The 18,112-nt window shown below is 46.8% G+C and overlaps 6 protein-coding genes across 6 annotated transcripts; 2 read left to right on the top strand and 4 right to left on the bottom strand.

Moving 5' to 3' along the window:
* Window positions 1-1,869: 1,869 nt before the first annotated feature.
* On the bottom strand, window positions 1,870-3,765 carry DFJ58DRAFT_864483 (uncharacterized protein; the record flags this gene model as incomplete). The annotated part of the gene is made up of 4 exons (XM_041394129.1): window positions 1,870-2,029; window positions 2,084-2,854; window positions 2,901-3,611; window positions 3,676-3,765. The coding sequence occupies 4 exons, from the start codon at window positions 3,763-3,765 to the stop codon at window positions 1,970-1,972; spliced, it is 1,632 nt and encodes a 543-aa protein (XP_041247395.1). The 3' UTR covers window positions 1,870-1,969.
* Window positions 3,766-7,070: 3,305 nt separating this feature from the next.
* DFJ58DRAFT_743281 (uncharacterized protein) lies at window positions 7,071-9,101 on the bottom strand (the record flags this gene model as incomplete). The annotated part of the gene is made up of 14 exons (XM_041387254.1): window positions 7,071-7,219; window positions 7,397-7,592; window positions 7,656-7,710; window positions 7,768-7,999; window positions 8,058-8,192; window positions 8,243-8,302; window positions 8,470-8,505; window positions 8,556-8,569; window positions 8,622-8,650; window positions 8,712-8,750; window positions 8,804-8,818; window positions 8,870-8,889; window positions 8,939-8,971; window positions 9,029-9,101. 14 exons carry the CDS (start codon window positions 9,099-9,101, stop codon window positions 7,071-7,073), a joined length of 1,086 nt encoding a protein of 361 aa, XP_041247394.1.
* Window positions 9,102-9,867: 766 nt separating this feature from the next.
* On the bottom strand, window positions 9,868-11,454 carry DFJ58DRAFT_911934 (uncharacterized protein; the record flags this gene model as incomplete). The annotated part of the gene is made up of 3 exons (XM_041395250.1): window positions 11,339-11,454; window positions 10,594-11,283; window positions 9,868-10,548 (listed from the first exon to the last, which is right to left on the bottom strand). The coding sequence occupies exons 1-3, from the start codon at window positions 11,426-11,428 to the stop codon at window positions 9,868-9,870; spliced, it is 1,461 nt and encodes a 486-aa protein (XP_041247393.1). The 5' UTR covers window positions 11,429-11,454.
* A 173-nt stretch (window positions 11,455-11,627) lies between these two features.
* DFJ58DRAFT_838576 (F-actin-capping protein subunit beta) lies at window positions 11,628-12,892 on the top strand (the record flags this gene model as incomplete). The annotated part of the gene is made up of 6 exons (XM_041392464.1): window positions 11,628-11,848; window positions 11,991-12,104; window positions 12,177-12,259; window positions 12,324-12,568; window positions 12,625-12,726; window positions 12,776-12,892. The coding sequence occupies 6 exons, from the start codon at window positions 11,628-11,630 to the stop codon at window positions 12,890-12,892; spliced, it is 882 nt and encodes a 293-aa protein (XP_041247392.1).
* On the bottom strand, window positions 12,749-14,115 carry DFJ58DRAFT_164337 (cyclophilin-type peptidyl-prolyl cis-trans isomerase). The gene is made up of 7 exons (XM_041378971.1): window positions 13,892-14,115; window positions 13,781-13,843; window positions 13,690-13,725; window positions 13,589-13,627; window positions 13,378-13,539; window positions 13,114-13,326; window positions 12,749-13,047 (listed from the first exon to the last, which is right to left on the bottom strand). The coding sequence occupies exons 2-7, from the start codon at window positions 13,781-13,783 to the stop codon at window positions 12,997-12,999; spliced, it is 504 nt and encodes a 167-aa protein (XP_041247391.1). The 5' UTR covers window positions 13,784-13,843; window positions 13,892-14,115; the 3' UTR covers window positions 12,749-12,996.
* On the top strand, window positions 13,822-16,317 carry DFJ58DRAFT_771068 (guanine nucleotide binding protein, alpha subunit). Its single transcript, XM_041389125.1, has 7 exons — window positions 13,822-14,104; window positions 14,167-14,903; window positions 14,959-15,011; window positions 15,059-15,252; window positions 15,315-15,423; window positions 15,580-15,726; window positions 15,845-16,317. Exons 1-7 carry the CDS (start codon window positions 13,910-13,912, stop codon window positions 15,919-15,921), a joined length of 1,512 nt encoding a protein of 503 aa, XP_041247390.1. The 5' UTR covers window positions 13,822-13,909; the 3' UTR covers window positions 15,922-16,317.
* The last annotated feature ends 1,795 nt before the right edge of the window (window positions 16,318-18,112 follow it).

Genomic DNA, 18,112 nt, shown 5'->3' with positions numbered 1-18,112 from the left:
CAGTGTACGTACTAGTAGTGTGGTTGGAAAGTTGAACTGACTCGAAAATATCCTAGACGCGCTATCTTGGAATATCATATGCTGTGTATGTTCGGAAGGCTCAGCACTGTCCACATGCTAATGAATCATCTCTTATAATCAGCGTCCAGATTCTGTGTTTGTCTCTTCGAATTCACTGTGTTTATTTCTTCTGACCGGCGGCATACAGTCAATGTTCCAACGATCTCGGTAACGGATGTAGTGAGTCTTCTCAACCGATGCCTGCTATTCCTCTCCAATTAACTGCGGCGCCCTGTAGGGGTGAGTGTGATTCATGACCAGCTTCTCGGTTCACTATAATGACCGCCACAGATGTGAGTCTGTTTGGAGTGTGGTCCACCCGAGGCTGGTCGCTAACTGGATTCGTCAGGTTGGATTATGTACGACATACTGAATTGGACGAATGTTGTGGTATTTCTAATGCTGGAGGGTGAGCTTTCAGTTTCAAGACCTCGAGCCTCAGTGATACTGACTTGACTGAAATATCTTGCAAGTCATCATGATCACTCGGTTACATGCTATGTATCAGCGGTCCAGAAAAATGCTGATATTTCTCGTCATCACCTTCCTGGCCGACAACATTTACAACGGAGTAGTCGCCGCAATGTACACGAGACATACTTCAGGGGGTATGCCTAATTGCGGATGAAAAAGTGCATGGAGCTCATTGTTGAATACCAGAGGAACTCATTCTCTCCGGCACCCATCAATGCACGATTGCCTATGCGGGAGATACCCTGCTTCTGGGTATCATTGCTTGGATACTGAACGCTACTTGGGAAGTCCTCGCACTATGTCTCGCAGTCTGGATTGCTTTAAAACACCTCCGTGAACTGCGACAATATTCAGCAGGAGAGGTGATCGGGGACTGTTTCTCGGTGTTGATGAAATCACACGTGCTTTACTTTGCAAGGTGAGCTTATATGGTGAATATAGTTACCTGTTTTTGCTGAAGCATTGGACATGCTAGCTCTGTTGCAGCTTCTTGCTTTGAGATCGGTTATGTGTCTCCAACAATCTCAGCGGTATGTCAATCTTTCACTTCTGCATGCGACTACGGTTCATCATTTCCATAGGATCAATCTTCCCTAAAAACTCAGATTTATGCTGGGTTTCTAAAAATTTTCACGGTCGTGCAGTTATTTGTGTTAGGACCACGCCTGATCCTTAGCGTTCGAGAATATCACGTTGAGCTCGCGGTCGACTCCGACACAACAGCCGGCATGAACTCTATCGCTTTCCAGGAGCGTGTGCATATATCGACTGGCAGTAGTGTGTAGCACGGTCGATGGTTGATAAAGTTAATGGTTATCTGGTGCTCTGCAAGGGGGTAGGTTTTTCTTGATTCCAAGTTATGTCCTGGTTACTATAATTATTGAGCTATTTGGTGTTGCGAAGTAAATTTAACCTATGGTGATAAAGAAGAAAAGTCCGATGCTTCGTGGGCTCACGACTCTATTTGATGGATTGGCGGTTATTGCTCCTGCATTTGTGGTCAATTGCAGACTGGTTTCGATATCGATTAGCACCAAATCATCATATAGATATACGTCGTGAAAGCGCTCTCGGTGACAGGATGCTCAGGATAGTTTGATGAGGTACCTTTGCAAGGGTATGGGGATGCGACATACCAGGTTGGGTGTGTGAAGGGAAGCGTGCTCCAATCAGTAGCGTGGACTTTTATGTGCGTTCTGGAGCCTGCTACCTAGATCAATTCCCACCGGGACATTTGCAGCTGACAGAGGTCGCTCAGACCGGTACTAGCTGTACTGCATGGGGTGCGAGTGGTCATACTACAACCACTAGACATATCTGTCAATCAATTGTACAGCAGAATGAAAGATGCCATGGAAGTACTTGGTGTCTATTCGAAAAAATTGAAGATCTATGGTATTTCATACTTCGTCTACAAATACATTTACAGAGAATGTCACTCGACCTCGGTCTGTGCAGGGGAGACGACTTGAATATCAACCGCGCCAATTCGTGACTGCAGTTGGGCCAAATTAAATCATCGCTGGGTTCGAAAAATATGAACACATACCCATGTTAAAGTAAGACGATCCTGTTCCAAAAACATCTTGCGGAAACCATTTGTCGGAAAAGGCGTACGGCAGGCGATAGCAGTGTAAGGATGATTGGAGATGATGTCTTCATCAAAGCACGACTGGATTACCACACCGGGTTTCCGAATGGGGAGATCTGATGAGTCGGGATTGTAGATATGTTCCGAACGAGTAATGAGTCGCGTGTTGAAGTCCCAGATATGGATGTAGAAGTGACCCTCGTCGGGGAGTTCTTCTAGTCTTTGTCCAGGTTCAGGGGTATGATCTTGAGGGAGGGCATAGGCTATTTTGCTACCGAACACACTAATTTGGTGGGTTCGGTCGTGCGGAAAGCAGCACGTGTGCTGGGGTCCCCATTCCGACCACGGAATTTGGACATGCGTCTCCGACTGCAAAGCCGTTCCAGAAAAGATGACCATGTCAATGACTAGAATGACAGACAGTGGGCGCCATTGCGGGCCTGAAAGAAATTCTAAAACCAGGATTTGTGATTCTGGAGAGGGCACATGGCCGGGCACGAGATCCGTGCGAGCGGCTGCACCGCAGAACGATGGGCTGGCATGAACAACCGTGAATCGCATGTCTGATTGACGGCTCTTCGGAAGGAGATACGTGAGCCGGGGATGTAGTGACCCATCCGGTTCCTGTAATGTGTACACCGTTAAAGAGTTCAAGCCAAAGTCAACAATGGTCCTTTGGTTGACTGCATAGACTTGCTGCAGATTATCTGGTCCACCTAGTAAAAGACACTGCTTATGCTAAGCGACAGAGTTCGGAAAGAAGAGAGGCACTTACCCTCTTCGCAGTTCCCTTCCTCCAATCAATCATTTGTATGAACGTGGCGGAGACAGTCATATTCTCCATGTTTTTCAAGTAATAGTAGATAAATATACGATCACCACAGATCGAAGGCGCTGTCACAAAGACATGATACGAGCCAGGTGCATCAAAAGTATGCATGCACTCCAGGGAAACGCAGACAGAATCCGGATGGGGACCCTGGGATGACGCTAACCGAAACTCCACCCAAAAGACGTGGTGATCTTGTTCGGTGTCGGCCACATCGAAAAAAACAGTCGAGAAAACTAAGACCACAAGATCCTGCAAAGGGTCAACAGTAAGACGAATGGGCGGTTGGTCCGAAGAAAATGGGCTGTGTTTGAGCCACGTCCGGGAAAGGTTGGGAATTTTGTTACAGTCTCGAACGAAGAGACCGCCATGTGTCGACATCCACCACAGGCCACACTTCACGGATTGTGTCCATGATGAGTATTGCAGCCATGGAGGAAGTCCGTCGATGGCAGCAGCAATCACTGCCTCGTCAAAGACGGTGTTCAAACGAAACTCAGACCGCCACAATGATGTCAATTTCTTGAGTGAGGACATCTTTCTGGAAAGACTGGTCGAGTCCAGAGTAGCAGTCTCAATGAGGCCCTGAGCATAAAGCTCAAGCTTATATTTAATGTCCACAGAATTCTGCGCCACATTCCAAAAGGCTTTGCAGGTCTGGTGTTGAACACAGAAGTAAATTAGTCTAGGAAGTTACATGGAACAGCGGAAAATAACCGACCATTGCACAGTGACAGATATCCCTTGGAGCAAGGAATAATAGGATGTGGCATGTCAACTCTGTAGGAAGGGAGAAAATTTCGACCGCCATCTTGATGGTCTGAGAAGAAGAAAATACTTTTACAGTGGACCTTTCGAATTGAAAGTAAGATCTGACTTCCTGTTTTGGCCTACGGATGCTGTTCACTGCTCGACGAGACAGGATGCACAAATTTGCATATCTATCCTTCGTTCCATCCGACCACCACATAAGATATGAAAGAAGTGTCAGACCCGGTTGACTCAGCAAAAATCAATCTGATGGATCGTCCCCCACCAACCAAGGTCGAGGATAATGCAAATATACAACTGTCTGCTTCGAGTCTAAGGATCAATTTACACAAGACTTGGACATGAGGTAATGTAACTTGCTGTTTATCATAGACCACTGAAATTTATTCTAGTCTGTAGGTCCGACACAACCTTCATCTGCACAGGATAAACGAGCTAAATATCAATCTTGTTAAGTCGCACCTACAGTCTGGCCTCGAATTATCGCAGTATGCAAAACCGAAAACACCTGCCCAAGCTAAAATCAGCCGATCCTGTTTCTAGTAATCCACCAGAACGGGCATCCGTCGGACGGTAGCAGCGAAATAATTTCTCCATCGAAATACGAGCTACCACACCAGGTTTGAGAATGGGGAAGGTCTGGTGAGTCGGGATCGTATATTTGGTCCGTGCGAGCTATAATTCACATATCGAAGTCCCAGGTGTGGACGTAGAAGGACGCCGAGGCGGCGCATCGATGTCTTCTAATGTGAATCAGGTTACTTGGCCTTGCGAGCCAACTACAATGATGGTCAGTTCGCTAACTAGATGAAGGGGCTCCTCAATCCCGTCGGTGCCTGGTAGACATAAAGGATGCTGCTTATGCTAAGTTGGACACTTCTCAAGAATAGAGGCACTCACACTCTTCGCATATCCCTTCCTCTAATCAATCATTTTGAAGGCCATAGACACAGGAACCATACGATCATCACATATTGCATGGTCTGTTCACGAAACGAACGCGGTACGAGCCAGGTGCATTAAAAGTATGTTTGCACTCCAAAGTAGGGCAAACAGAGTCCGGATGGTAACGCTGGGACGAAGCTGACCGACACTCCACCCAAAAGACGTAGTGATATTGCTGGGCGTCAGTCACAGTGGCAACATTATCACGCGAGAAGACAACGACCGTCATGAGATCCTGCAGAGTGTCAATAGTGAGATAATGAAAGCCATAGCTGCGTGTGGGCCACGTCCGGGAAAGATTGATTCAATATTTGTGTTACAGTCCCGAAGATTGAAGAGACCGATCCGATCCTCCATCCATCAAAGCCCACACCTCAAGTATTGCCGCCATGTCACGAAACCTGGCCCGAACGCAGGCTCATAGGTGGCATCAACGACAACTGCTTCATCAAAAGCAGTGTTTAAATGAAAGTCAGGCCGCCACAACGATGTCAACTTCCTCCTTGAGTGAGGAAATCTTTCTGAAAACGAGTCCAGGTTGTGACGGTGGTCTCGGACTCTCGGTGAAACCCTGGCTAGAGCTGAAGCTGGTATTGAACATCTACAGAATTCCACGCCGCATTCCAGAAGGCTTTGCAGGTCTGACCAGAAGTTAGTCTAGGGCTCCGTAAGAGGAAACATGGAATAATGGGGAAACGCCTGACTATTGTGCAGCGACAAATGTCCCTTGGAGGATGGATGTCATATCGGTTAATGGCTGCCAAGAGGATTCAGGGCAGGGCTTTTCAATTTCGTAAGTTTCCTGTTGCGACCTACTGTATCAGCTGCTCATACGTGCACACTTGGGTGTGTCGAAGATGGGTGATACAACTTAGCTATCAACCTCTAGATCTCAGACTCGCATATCCCCTCCAACCTTGGCGTGCCACTTTCGCTGTATCATAATCGTATCACTAAGATTCATAATAAATATTGTATTTGTGCACACTTCAGCTTCCCCTTTTCACCCTACTCCGTCTTATCCTACTGCTCATTTCGCCCCACTCAGCATATCCTCAACTTTCCTTGTCATTTACTTCAGCGCACCATCAACCAGCATTTTAGGCCTGAGGCCTGAAGGTGGGCAACTAATTCCATTCTCGCTCATGAGCGGATACAATAACTAACAAAGTTCTCTCCTTCCGCACACTCGCAAGAGTTTACGTGTTTGTCAACGTCGGCTCAAGGAGACATCGCAAGTTAGTTGTCCAAGTGCTATCATCCGACAATTCTGTAGTGTGAATCGATACTGTGACCTTGTAAGGACTTCCACAGAGACTCGCGTGTTTCCAATACCCATCGTTCCTTTTCAGATTTCCAGATGAGTCACCTAAATGTTCATGGCGTCCTTCGAGCTTGACCAAATGCTGGGGCATTGAAAAGTCACTGGCAAACTTGAAATATTGTAGCACGAACTGCTTGATCGTAGAGAGAAACCCTTCCGTAAGTAGTATGTTTTATATTCATGCATGTCTATCAACTTGTCGTAGATCTATCCTTTTCACCCATCCGTGGTGTCCACCCATCTCTCACGCCGAAGGTCGGACTCGCATAAACAATGATGGTGCATCACTTGATGCAAGTAACAGTAACTCCATGCCTTCGATTTCTACCAACAAAAGTTTAATTTGGGGTTCATTCTTAGATTTAGAAATGTTCGATGCATATATGCAGGCCACACACGATTTACTAAATACCCAACAGGCGAGTGTCTCTGACATGACTGATGCGGTAAAGAATTTACTACACTTTGTTCTGGACCAGTGCCCAGTTGACCATCCTGACCGTATCGTCGCTCTCATCAACCTAGCGTATACCCGTTTTCGATGTTACATTCACAAGGACGCTCACGATTTGACTCTATTACATCTCTATGTTGCAATGCCCTTGCGTTGCTTTCCAATTGCGCAGGGTTACCCATATCATCTTTCTATCATCTTGAAGCCTATTTGCTTCAATGTGGACAAGATTCATGCTGTCGACGAACTGCAGCTTGACCTTCTCGCCACTAGCACGCAAGTGAGTATATGCGAGTCCTTCGACTTCAAAATTTTGAGCAAATGTTGTTGTCTAATCATTCTTCTTATTGATTTGTGTGTTGTACACCACGAAGCGTCCATTTTTTTCTAACGACGCTTGAAAATTAGCTCCGAATCGGACCGTCCGGTGCGTTCGCTAGTTTCTCGCCATGCGCCCTCGTCATCTCAATTCGAATGTGGTCGATGGTACTGCAGCACCAGATCCGGTTGGGCTCAATGAAGTAGCCTGATCAATGAGCCAAAGTCCTGTTAGAGGTACTCAGCGCGTAACCCTGGAGCAGCTGGGATGAACGGGGGTACTGAAAGGGTCCACAGACGCCACTCAAGTGGTCGAGTACTTCTCTGAGGTCCTGGAAACAGCAGATGATTTTTCAGCGATGGCATCAGGAGCGAACGGATTTCCACCAGCCGCTACAATCTTGGCAGCACTACTGAGATCGAGTGCGTGAACCTCAGCGTCAGGGCGAGTCTCTACTCATAGTTTGCCAAAAAAAAAAAAAGGTCTTGTATGACCTATATCTGCCTCGCAACTTACATAAATAAGTACCACGACAAAACCTGGAATAAATAAAAACAAATTCTCTTGCTCCCTGCACACTACCCGCCCATCGCAAGTAAATCATATCGAGCATCTCCTGCGCTACACACTATTGCTAGTTGACACTTGGACGCGCTCCTCGAAAGCAATCGAAGTCATAGCGGTTGCTGTATCAGAGTTGGCCACGAGCTTAGCATGATATTCGCGAACACCGAGGATGAGGCGTGGTCCCAGCACAAACAACTGCACGGACTGGAATATCTCATCGAGACCAACATAAATCAGAGTTTCCAGGGGATTTGTGTCCTAGAGAAACGGAGAAACGATGAATCATGATTGCATGTAGAGGTCGGTGACAGATCGGCTTACCGCTGAGAGCGTCGGAGAGAACAAGCCAATCTGGAAGCAAGAGACGACCAAAAAACTAGCACGTGCAAAACTTCAGCGAAACAAGAGAACCACATTCACATTATGAGCTCACCTTGCAAAATAACTAACATGAGTTTGCATTAACACCGCGAAACAGTCCCCGATAATACCACTTGTTGAATGTTGTCGCAGTTCACGGAAGTGCTTTACAGCAATCCAGACTGCGAAACACAGTGCCAGGGCCTCCCATACAGTGCCAAGTATCCAAGTTATGGACTCCAGAAATAGGGAATCTTCTGTGAAGTCAAACATGCAATGATACGTGCCGGAGAGAACGAATTCCTCTGTTATTTCTCAATGAGACTGATACACTTAAACATTTCATACATAATTAAAACTTACCCCCTAAAATCTGCATCGTCATTATTGCTCCCACCACTACGTTGGTTATTCTGATGGCCACAAAGACGACAACGAGAAATATCAGCACCATTCTGGATCGCTGATACATGGCATGTAACCGAGCGATCATGATGACTTGCAGTGATGTTTCAATCAAGTCAATATCACGGATACGTATAGCTCACCGCCCAGCAGTACATTTACAACGTCGCCTGTCCAATTAAGTGCCCTGTACATGATAAGGCCTGACGAATCCAGCAACATTAGTTATCAGCTTCGGATGATCACAGGCCCGAAAAAAACTCACAGCTGTGGGAGTCATTATGTTGAATCAGCGAGTTGTTCGAGAATCTGACTCACCCCTGCGTGGTAGTTCAGTGTCTGGACAGGAATGGAAGACATCAGTGAATACTCACAGCATCTGTCATCGAAATTGTTGGAACATCATCTGTATGTCGCCCGTCACAAGAAAGAAACAGGGTATGTGAGGGGACATACTCAAAATGTTCATCCTGATTGTGAGATAATGAGCGCAACATAAATGGCCTAAACTTCCAAACGTACGCAGCAAATCCTATTCCAGCATAGCGCACCTAGGATATTTTGAAGTCAACAAAACCTATACTTGTTAATATTAAAACACAAGGTACATACACCGAGATAGAGCAAAGTCATCAGGGACCAGCGTTGCCTCTGTGAACAAGTTGTATTTTCACGTCGTTCTTTTGATGTGGGAGTCCGCTCACCCAGATCAGTTCAACCTATAACACAATTTTAAGTGAGTTGGCTGCCCCAGTAATGGATCGACGTACCTCTTTTCCAAACGCAAGTCCTAGAAATACAGTAATGTCAGTGGTCTTTTCATACTTAATCTTGCTCACCCCAATCGTACATTATTCCGACAGAGGCGGCGACTGCGAAATGGCAGCGAAGGTCAGTCTCTGTTATCATGCGGCTGACTCTCCACGAACCTATAAAATAGCTGCTAATAAGACTCGCATTGATGACTGGCCACCAGCTGGGATCATTCGAGACTAGAGTCATATTGTTAGAGGATGGGGGTGAGCGAGCGGAGGAACTTGGTGGACATATAACGATCGCATTTGTGCTTGATATACCACAATCCAGCGCTTACATTGCCAAAGTGATATTTGAGGGATTGATATCTGATTGATCTAAGTAAGTATTTCAGCATGAATTCCAATAGAAAGACAGTGCGCATCCGAGGATACCGGTGGGATCAGGTTAAAAGTTGTCGGGTGAAATCGCAAAGCGGTGACTCACGCGGAATGTTTGAAAGTCGCAAAAGAGCGATCGGAGAACTGTTCGTGATCTTGGCAACGTGCTATGTAGTGCGATCTTTGGGGTATTCTTGGCATCTTCAATTTCGTATATCAAATTTTCCGTGCAGGCGAATCCGACCGTCCGCAGAGTAAAGCATGAAAACGGAAGGGCTAGAACTACTCAATCTGATGGGTCCCGCCTACCAAGTTTGAAGATCGGGAGAAACTGAACACCACTGCACCACCCATGCAGATACAAACAGTCTGATGTTGATTTACACAAGATTGGTAGCATGAAGCACGATGACTTGTTGTTCCTCCTGCACTACTGAAATTCATTCTAGTGTGTAAAATCCGACCCAACCTCCATCTATACAGGGGAGACGACTTGGATATCGACTGTACCAATGCCAGTCCGCACCTGTAGTATGGTTATATTCAACCATCGTTGTGCTCACAACTAAGAAAACCTACCGAGGTCAAGATAAGTCGATCCTGACCTAAGAATAATTCGAACAAGCCACCCATCAAAAATCGAGTACGGCAGACGGTAGCAGTGTAAGGGTGATTCGAGATAATTTCTTCATCAAAACACGAATGAGTAGGTCTGGTGAGTCGAGATTGTAGAAATTCTCCGAACGAGCAATGGCTCGTTTATTGAAGTCCCAGATATGGACGTAGAAGTGACCCTGGCGGGAGAGTTCTTCCAGTCTTTGTCCAGGTTCAGGGGTGTGATCTTGAGGGAGGGTATACGCCATTCTGCTACCGAACACACTGATTTTGTGACTGCCCTCATGCGGAAAGCAGCACGTATGCTGGGGACCCCAGTCGGACCAGGGAATCTCGACATGCGTCTCTGATTGCAAATCCATTCCCGAGAAGATCACCGTATCAACGACTAGAATGACAGACGTCGTGCACGGGTATGAGATGATGTCTAAGACAATGATCTGTGACTCTAGAGAGGGCACAAAGCCGGGTGTAAGATCTGCGCGAGCGGCTGTGCCGCTGAACGATGGGCTGGCATGAACAAATATCAAGGGTGAACGGTGACACTTCGGCAGGAGATATATGAGTCTGGGCAGCAGCGACCCATCGAATTCCTGTAGTGTGTACACGGTTAGACGGCTCGAGCCGATGACAACAATCGTCCATTGGTCGACTACGTAGATTCCATGTTCGAGATATTGATGATCTAGTAAATGGTGCTGCTTATACTGAGCGGCAGAATTCTCAAGAACAAATGCACTCACACTCTTTACGTCTCCCCTCCTCCAATCAATGACTTGGATGAACGCAGCAGCAGGTATACCACCGCGGTATATGACATAGTAGACAAATATACGATCACCGCAGATTACAGGCTCTCCAATAAAATGGAAACGGTACAGGCCAGAAAAAGTACGTCTGCACTCTAAGGAAGCGCCGACAGAGTCCGGATGGGGACGCTGATATGAAGCTGACCAACACTCCACCCAAAAGGTATGGTGATCTTGTTCGGCGTCGGTCACGGTCACAACATCAGGCGAGGAGACTGTGACCACAAGATCTTGCAGAGGGTCGATAGCAAGATTTTTCGGTCGGTGCTGAGAGGATAACCCATGTAAGGCCCATATTCGAGAAAGGTTAGTATTCGTGTTATAGTCCCTAATGAAGGTATCGCCATTTACCAACATCCACAAAAGGCCACATTTCATGCCGGACAGTAGCGATGGTAGTGAAGGATGTGCGGGGAAGGTGGAAATCATCACTCGTTCTTCAAAGACGGTGTTCAAATGCAAGCCAGACCGCCACAAAGATGCCGATTTCTTGAGCAAGGACATCTTTCTGGAGACACCAATCGAATGCAGGGTAGTGGTCCCAGTGAAGCCCTGAGCATAAAGCTCAAGCTTGTATTGAATGCGTACAGAATTCCGGATCACGTTCCAGAAGGCCTTGCAGGTCTGACATTGAAACCAGTAGTGAGTTCGTCACATGGAACCACAGGAAACAACCGACTATTGCACAACGACAAATATCCTTTGGGGTAAGAATTAGTAGGATGTGCCATATCAACTCTGTAGGAAAGGAGAACAATTCAACCGCCATTAGTAATTGTTGTAATTTGAGATTTGAAGCAAAGTGCGAGTGGCGGACTTACAAAAGTTACATCCTGTTTTGGCCCTGCCGCCGGATGCTGTTCAGAATCCAGATGCGACTCGATCAGTAGAACGCTAGTTTCCTTCAACAAGTTCGTTTATCAATTATCCTATCTAAGCTCATACGACCGTCCACGGAGCAGTTCGCGATGGCAGAAGGGCCAGACCCAGTTGATTCGATGCTCGATCTGATGCGTCGTCTTCCGCCTACCAATGTCGAGGAGAACGTGAACGCGCTCATACAGATCTGCCCAGACTATGCAGATGACCTTCTAGGTAGCGTCGACCAGCCCCTGAAGGTCAAGACAGACCGGGCAACAGGGAAGGATTATCTTGCATGCGATTACAATAGAGATGGTGATAGTTATCGGTGAGTCTTCTGCTGCGCTTCCGGTGAATGTGTTCAGAGTGACTGCATAAGTTGGATGTTGTGGAATGACAAGGACTCTAGTCCTATTTCACGTATCCGAGATCGGAGACAATGTGCTTTACGTATTAACGCCCTTCATCAGGTCACCTTGGTCGAATGAATACGACCCGCCCATAGAAGATGGTACAGCACCAACGCCGAAGCTTCGCAAGCTTGAGATCGCCGCCAATGAGGCGTTCGATACATACCGCGAACTGTACGTGACATGCATAAATTACGCTTGCAGTGAATATTCGCACAAGTGTCATCTAATAAATCTTGGCAATAGATATTACGAAGGTGGCGTGTCTTCTGTTTATCTTTGGGATCTCGAAGATGGCGGCTTTGCAGGCGTTGTGTTGCTCAAGAAGGGTGGGTAGCTGACTGATGTGTTTTTAGCGTTCTAAGATCAAGTCTCTAACTGTCTGCACCCTAGTAATGACACCCACAAGTCCCGACGAGCCCTCAGGTTCATGGGACTCGATCCATGTCTTCGAGACCGCAGAGCGCGGAAGACAAGCGCACTACAAGCTCACATCTACTGTCATGTTAGAGCTAGTGACGAAACAGAACAATAAGGCCGATGAAACCTCCGTTCTCGGCGAACCAGAAAAAAAGGCTTCTGAGCAGGGATGGAAGTCGTCGGGGGAGATTACTTTAAGTGGAAGCATGACGAGACAGGTAGGCTTCCTCGTCTAACTTGATGTGGGGCTGTCACACACCTTCACTTCCCGCAGACCGAGCAGGACTGGCCTGTTCATGAACCGACTTCACATATTACGAACACGGGAAAGATGATCGAAGAGATGGAAATGAAAATGAGAAATCTTCTTCAAGAGGTACGAAGTTTTCTTTCTTGAGACATTCAGGGACCTGATCACACCACAGGTGTACTTCGGGAAAACTCGTGATATTGTTTATGATCTGCGAAGCGTGGATGACCTAGAAAAAGCGCGACAGCAAAGGGAGCTGCAGAAAGAGCTGGTTGGTTTTATCAAGCGTTAGCATTCCCGGGGTGTTCTGTAGCATTCAAGAAAATTCATCTGATATAACGATTTTGGAGTTTGCACTCAAACTGATACAGAAGGTTCAAACGTTCACATTTAGGATCAGCGTGGAACTAAGAGAGCGTCCGCAATGGGATTCGAATGGATGGTTACCTAATGTTGACATCAAAGAAGATCAGATTAGCACACATGCTGCCTAATCCACCAGTGATAACATACATGTGTCAGTTTGATCTCGGAGAGCGGTCTGTTCTTATTGTTCACAGGAACGCGTTCCATGGCATCCAGTGTGGAGTCTGCACCATCAATGACCTTGCCGAAAATCGTATACTTGTTATCCAGATGAGGCTGTTTTGCATAGGCTATGAAGAACTGCGACTTGTTTGTGTCGGGGCCGGAGTTCGCCATGGCAACGATACCACGATTGTTAAACTATGTAGAAACGTGAAGATCCATGTGCTCGGCAAAGATCGTATCCGGTACCTTCAACGTGGACCGCAATTCATCTTCGAAGGGTTTTCCCCATATGCTTTGGCCACCTTTTCCTGAGCCAGAAGGATCGCCCGTCTGGGTCATAAACCCTTTGATGTTGCGGTGAAATATGCAATTATCATAGTAATTCGAAGCGCACAGCGCCAGAAAGTTCTAGGGCTTGTCAGGTTCGGAAGAGAGATAAACGGAAGCAATTTCATACCTCTGCCGTTTTGGGGACAGCCTCGCAGAATACCTCGATCTGAATCACCCAAAATTTCCGGGTGAATCGCAGAAATTTTAGTTGGCTGTGTATGCGCGCACCTTGAGCTCGCCGTGGCTTGTATGAAGCGTTACAGACTACAAGAGAACTGTGAGTCAGTATATGCGTTGGATGGAGGAGAGGAGAAATTACCATGCGTGACAATGTGACTGTGTGACGCGATAGGCTGTGACTGCCTAGTCTTTAATAGCGAAGCTGTTCAATTTGGATAAGTAATATCGACAGCTTTTTATCTCACTCAACTCTTGCCTCTGTACCACGATGATGCGAACTTCTTCTATTCGTAGTCAAGATGACCCCTTGTCTCTTGCTATACGGCCTCCTCCAGAAGAATCAGACTCAGATCGCCATATTCGGCTCCAACACGAGGCTGACGCGCGTCGAATTTCAGAACAAATAGACGAGGAACTTAGGTTTGAGAGGGAAAAATTGAAAAAGTCCAAAAGTGATGTCAAGGTCATTTCAAGTCTTTTTGAGCACGATTAGGTTGTGGAGCTGATCACCGTCGTATGCGATAGCTACTTCTCCTCGGCCAGGCTGAATCTGGCAAATCAACACTGCAAAAGCAGTTCCAGCTCATGTACAGCCCTGCTTCTCTTGAAAGCGAGCGCATGTCATGGAGAACTGTCGTATATTTCAATGTCGTGCGATCCATTAAAAAGATCCTTACAACCCTAGAAGCTTGGGACGACATCGATGATGGGAGTGACTCTCAGAGCACTCTTGAGCGTCAGGAACTCGGTGATTATCTTCCCCCGCGAGCTTCAAGTTCGGCAACACCCAGTATACACAGTTCACAAATCGGTGTTGCCCTTTCGCCGCCGTCACCTACGTCACCCACTAGTCCAACTGCATCTAGTCCCATTCGGGGATCTACTGCGATATCGGATCTCCGGCGACGCCTTTTACCACTCACAAATACCGAGCCTCAGCTTGCTGATCGCTTGAGTGGGGGTGTTTCTGTGTCGGGGTCTGGCAAAGGCGAAGTTTACGTTCGAAGCGGATGGCAGGCGAGGACCATCCAAAAAGGTCAGAAGCTACTCCGCAGGCAACAAAAGCCCGGTTCACCTGAGGATGAACTGACAATTGAGCGTCCCGGAACAGCTCTGTCAGTTATTGATGCTGACCCTCTTGTGGATGATGTCGCGAGAATGTTGGAACAGTCGAGAGAAGATATCCGAACCTTGTGGGAGAATCAGGTTGTCCGTGCCTTGATGACAAGCCGAAAATTAAAACTAGATGAGTGGTCAGAGTTGTGAGTATGTGCATATATGCATCTTCCTCTTCTCTAAAAATGGAATTTTGCTCAGTTTCTTGAATGACATCTCACGTATCTCTGCACGGAATTATGTACCGTCCACTGGTGCGCGTTTTCGTCAAGCTGATGTCTTCGTGCTCACCTCTTCATAGACGATATTCTCCATGCACGTATCCAAACTATGGGTGTCGCTGAGCATATTTTCGACGTTGACATTCACGGCAAGACTGTGACGTGGCATCTCTTTGACGTTGGTGGCGCCAGGGGACAGCGTCATTCATGGGTGCCGTATTTCGACGACGCGAACGCCATCATTTTTGTCAGCCCAATCAGTGCTTTCGATCAGGTGAGAGCTTGAGCACCTACTTTTTTTTTGGTATCTTTACATACTTTGGTGCTTCTTCCCAGTACCTTGAGGAAGACCCCCGCACCAATCGTATTGACGACTCACTTCAACTCTTTACACAAATTTGCTCCAATCAGCTCCTCAAGAAGGTCCATCTAGTCTTATTCTTGAGTGGGTTGTCTCACGCTAGTGGTCCCACGAAATGTTTTAATCCAATATACTCACTGCAGACAAGACCGATATCCTAAGAAAGAAAGCTTGAACGAGGGCTATCCGTCTCGAAATAGTAAGGCATTCGTAATTCTCGTTTATAACGTGCTGACGCAGCTGGTCTTAGCATTCTCTCGTATGGCGACCGTCCAAACGAGTACGAGTCGGTTGTACAGTACTTCCGCGCCCACTTTCTCCAAGTCCACAGACGGAATAACGAAAACAGACGTGTGCTGTACACACACTTAACCAACGTCGTCGTACGTTTTGTTTTCATTTCACTGCCCGTTTGGCGCGGACTGATGCCTTGGCGGCCGCTCAGGATACCAAAGCCACCCAAAGCATCATAGGAAATGGTACGTTCTAAAAATTGCAAACACAGCGTTTCGGCAACTTATCCACTATGCAGTACGAGACTCGATTTTCCGAGGATACTTGCAATCTGCTGCGCTTGTCTGAGTTTTGCGATGGTATGTTTGATACCCGGTGCATCATGATACTGCGAACTTTTCCACGACCTGCTATGCTTTCTTGTCGAACTGCTATTTCACACACGAGTTTGTTTCCGTTGTCTCACGTACATTATTCTTCACTTTTATACTATTTGTGTTTTGTGTTGCACTTTCATCGTTTCTGTAACATTCAGAGTGTATTCCTGTGGCCTTGTGACGAGTCTGCTATCATTGTTCTTGCTGCTCCTCACTGTTCCATCCCATCAGGTAATATACCCCGACCTCCTCCATTCATGACACCATGATTAGCTAATATCTGCTCAATTATGATCCATGGATGACGTAATTCCACGGGAGCATATGGTGAAACGGTAAGGCCTAAGGGCCATTGGATCTGCCTGAGGTTTTGATTGGCCCACATGCCTCATTGTCAAATTAATCACCAAGTGGTCATCATCTCCGGCCCTATGGACAAATGTCAGTCTAGTACTGATGCGTGGGGACGCACAACTGAGAAAGACCAAGTTTCACAATCCCCCTACATTAGGATATATGGAAAGCAGGAGTGATCAGCTTCGGTTAAATGGTATTTGGTCAAACCCCTGACCACTGCTTAGATTTATTCCGACCTGTCACCTCCTGTCAGTGGTCACGACCCTTAGCGCTTTTCCGGTGTTCTATGGTTCCCGGTTTAGTTACTAGTAGCACGTTGTACCAAGGAAGCTTCAAGTTCTCCCGTTCGTCGGTATAGTGACCCCATTGTATTTGTATTCCCATCATTCGCGTTGTTGTCATTCAATCATTTGATACTCATCTTTGATGCAGATCCCCGTTTTCCAATGCACGAGAGTCAGGCGGTGTGATGATTGATCATCATCATCTCTATTCCTGCGCAAGAATCAGATTCCTATTGTTCTGCCAGCATGGGGGATGTCCTGAACGAGACATTTGCTATGCAGTAATTATACTGGTACTGGTATCGACATAACAACTATCACAGAGCATAGAAGCTACCAAACAGCCTCAGGGCAGCTACAAGGGGTATATGTGAACGTTCCCGCTCATCGTGACCAATGTAGGAGAGCTATCCCGAGTATTGAAATCACTCTGCGCGAACTTCACTGGAACCGTAAATATTTGGAGGTGGAAAACTAGCAGGGTAGCGGGATTCACGCTGGTACAAGGCATCGCGGGGGTAGAGAGAGAGTGGTAGTTAAAAATTTAGAGTTACTTCGCGCTGATTCAGGACCTTGCGATGGCGGACATGGTAACAGTGGTTGTATGGGTACAGAGGGTCGCGGGGATCACTATGGAAAATATAACGAGGGTCATGCTGAACATCATGACGAGGGTCGTAGAGAGGCGGTTGTGGGGCGATAGCCACTGACATCATGACTTGGTGGATCAAACCATTCAGTCTGTCAACATCAGTAACATTGATTTTGGTCAGGCGTGAGGTTATTAGATAATGAATGAATAGACTCGCTCCCTGACAACAGAATACCGATTGCTCCGGTGAACAAGGTGGGCAGTCTATAGAGGATAAATACACTCACAAGGTATTCGCCGCTGGGAGTGGCAGGGGGTACTAGCCAAACAAATGCCATTTTCGTTGAGCTGATTACTGCCGTTGGCTTGATATAAAGTTATGGGTGTCAGGCATTATTCGCACTATAGTCTACAGAGTATCCGACATGTGTTAATCGCATCGATGCTATGCACTACTGGCAGTTGACGCATGCCCGCGCTCCTGGAGAGCAATTGAAATTATATCCGTTCCTGCACTAGAGTAGGTCACGAGCTCAGCCCGATAACGTCGAAGGCTAAGGATCAGGCGCGGTCCCACCACAAACATCTGCACGACCAAGATGATTTGAAGGAACCCACGATAAATCTCGGATTTCAGGGAACCTAAGTCCTATAGAAATGATGAATCATCGTCGTATGCCAAGGAAAAATCGATGTACCGTTGTGAACGTCGGAGAAACCTCACCGAGCCAGAAGAAAGAAACAACAACAAAGCTAGCATACGCGCAACTTTAGCGGAAAAGATAACACATTTACGTTATGGGCTCACCTCGAAAAATAAATCAGGTGTGATTTCATTAGCACCGTGACGAAATCTCCAATAATCCCTCCTGCTGAATGTCGCTGAAGATCACGGAAGTGGTTTACAGCAATCCAGCCTGCGAGACACA

The sequence above is a fragment of the Suillus subalutaceus genome, assembly GCF_016647625.1.
Source record: "Suillus subalutaceus strain FC151 chromosome Unknown DFJ58scaffold_19, whole genome shotgun sequence".
In the NCBI taxonomy this organism is placed as follows: domain Eukaryota; kingdom Fungi; phylum Basidiomycota; class Agaricomycetes; order Boletales; family Suillaceae; genus Suillus; species Suillus subalutaceus.
The sequence above is the reverse complement of the archived record's forward strand: the minus strand, read 5'-3'. Positions and strand labels throughout refer to the sequence as shown.

Bases quoted from the DNA above. Each gene is read 5' to 3' on its own strand.
- DFJ58DRAFT_164337 (XM_041378971.1), bottom strand. The intron at 13,327-13,377 runs GTACCGGATACG...GTTTCTACATAG, and splicing joins AATTGCGGTCCACGTTGAAG to TTTAACAATCGTGGTATCGT. The intron at 13,048-13,113 runs GTATGTTATCAC...TGTCAACATTAG, and splicing joins CCGAGATCAAACTGACACAT to GTAACCATCCATTCGAATCC.
- DFJ58DRAFT_771068 (XM_041389125.1), top strand. From the start codon at position 13,910: ATGATGCGAACTTCTTCTATTCGTAGTCAAGATGACCCCTTGTCTCTT. The intron at 14,105-14,166 runs GTCATTTCAAGT...CGTATGCGATAG, and splicing joins AGTCCAAAAGTGATGTCAAG to CTACTTCTCCTCGGCCAGGC. The intron at 15,012-15,058 runs GTGCGCGTTTTC...ACCTCTTCATAG, and splicing joins GAATTATGTACCGTCCACTG to ACGATATTCTCCATGCACGT.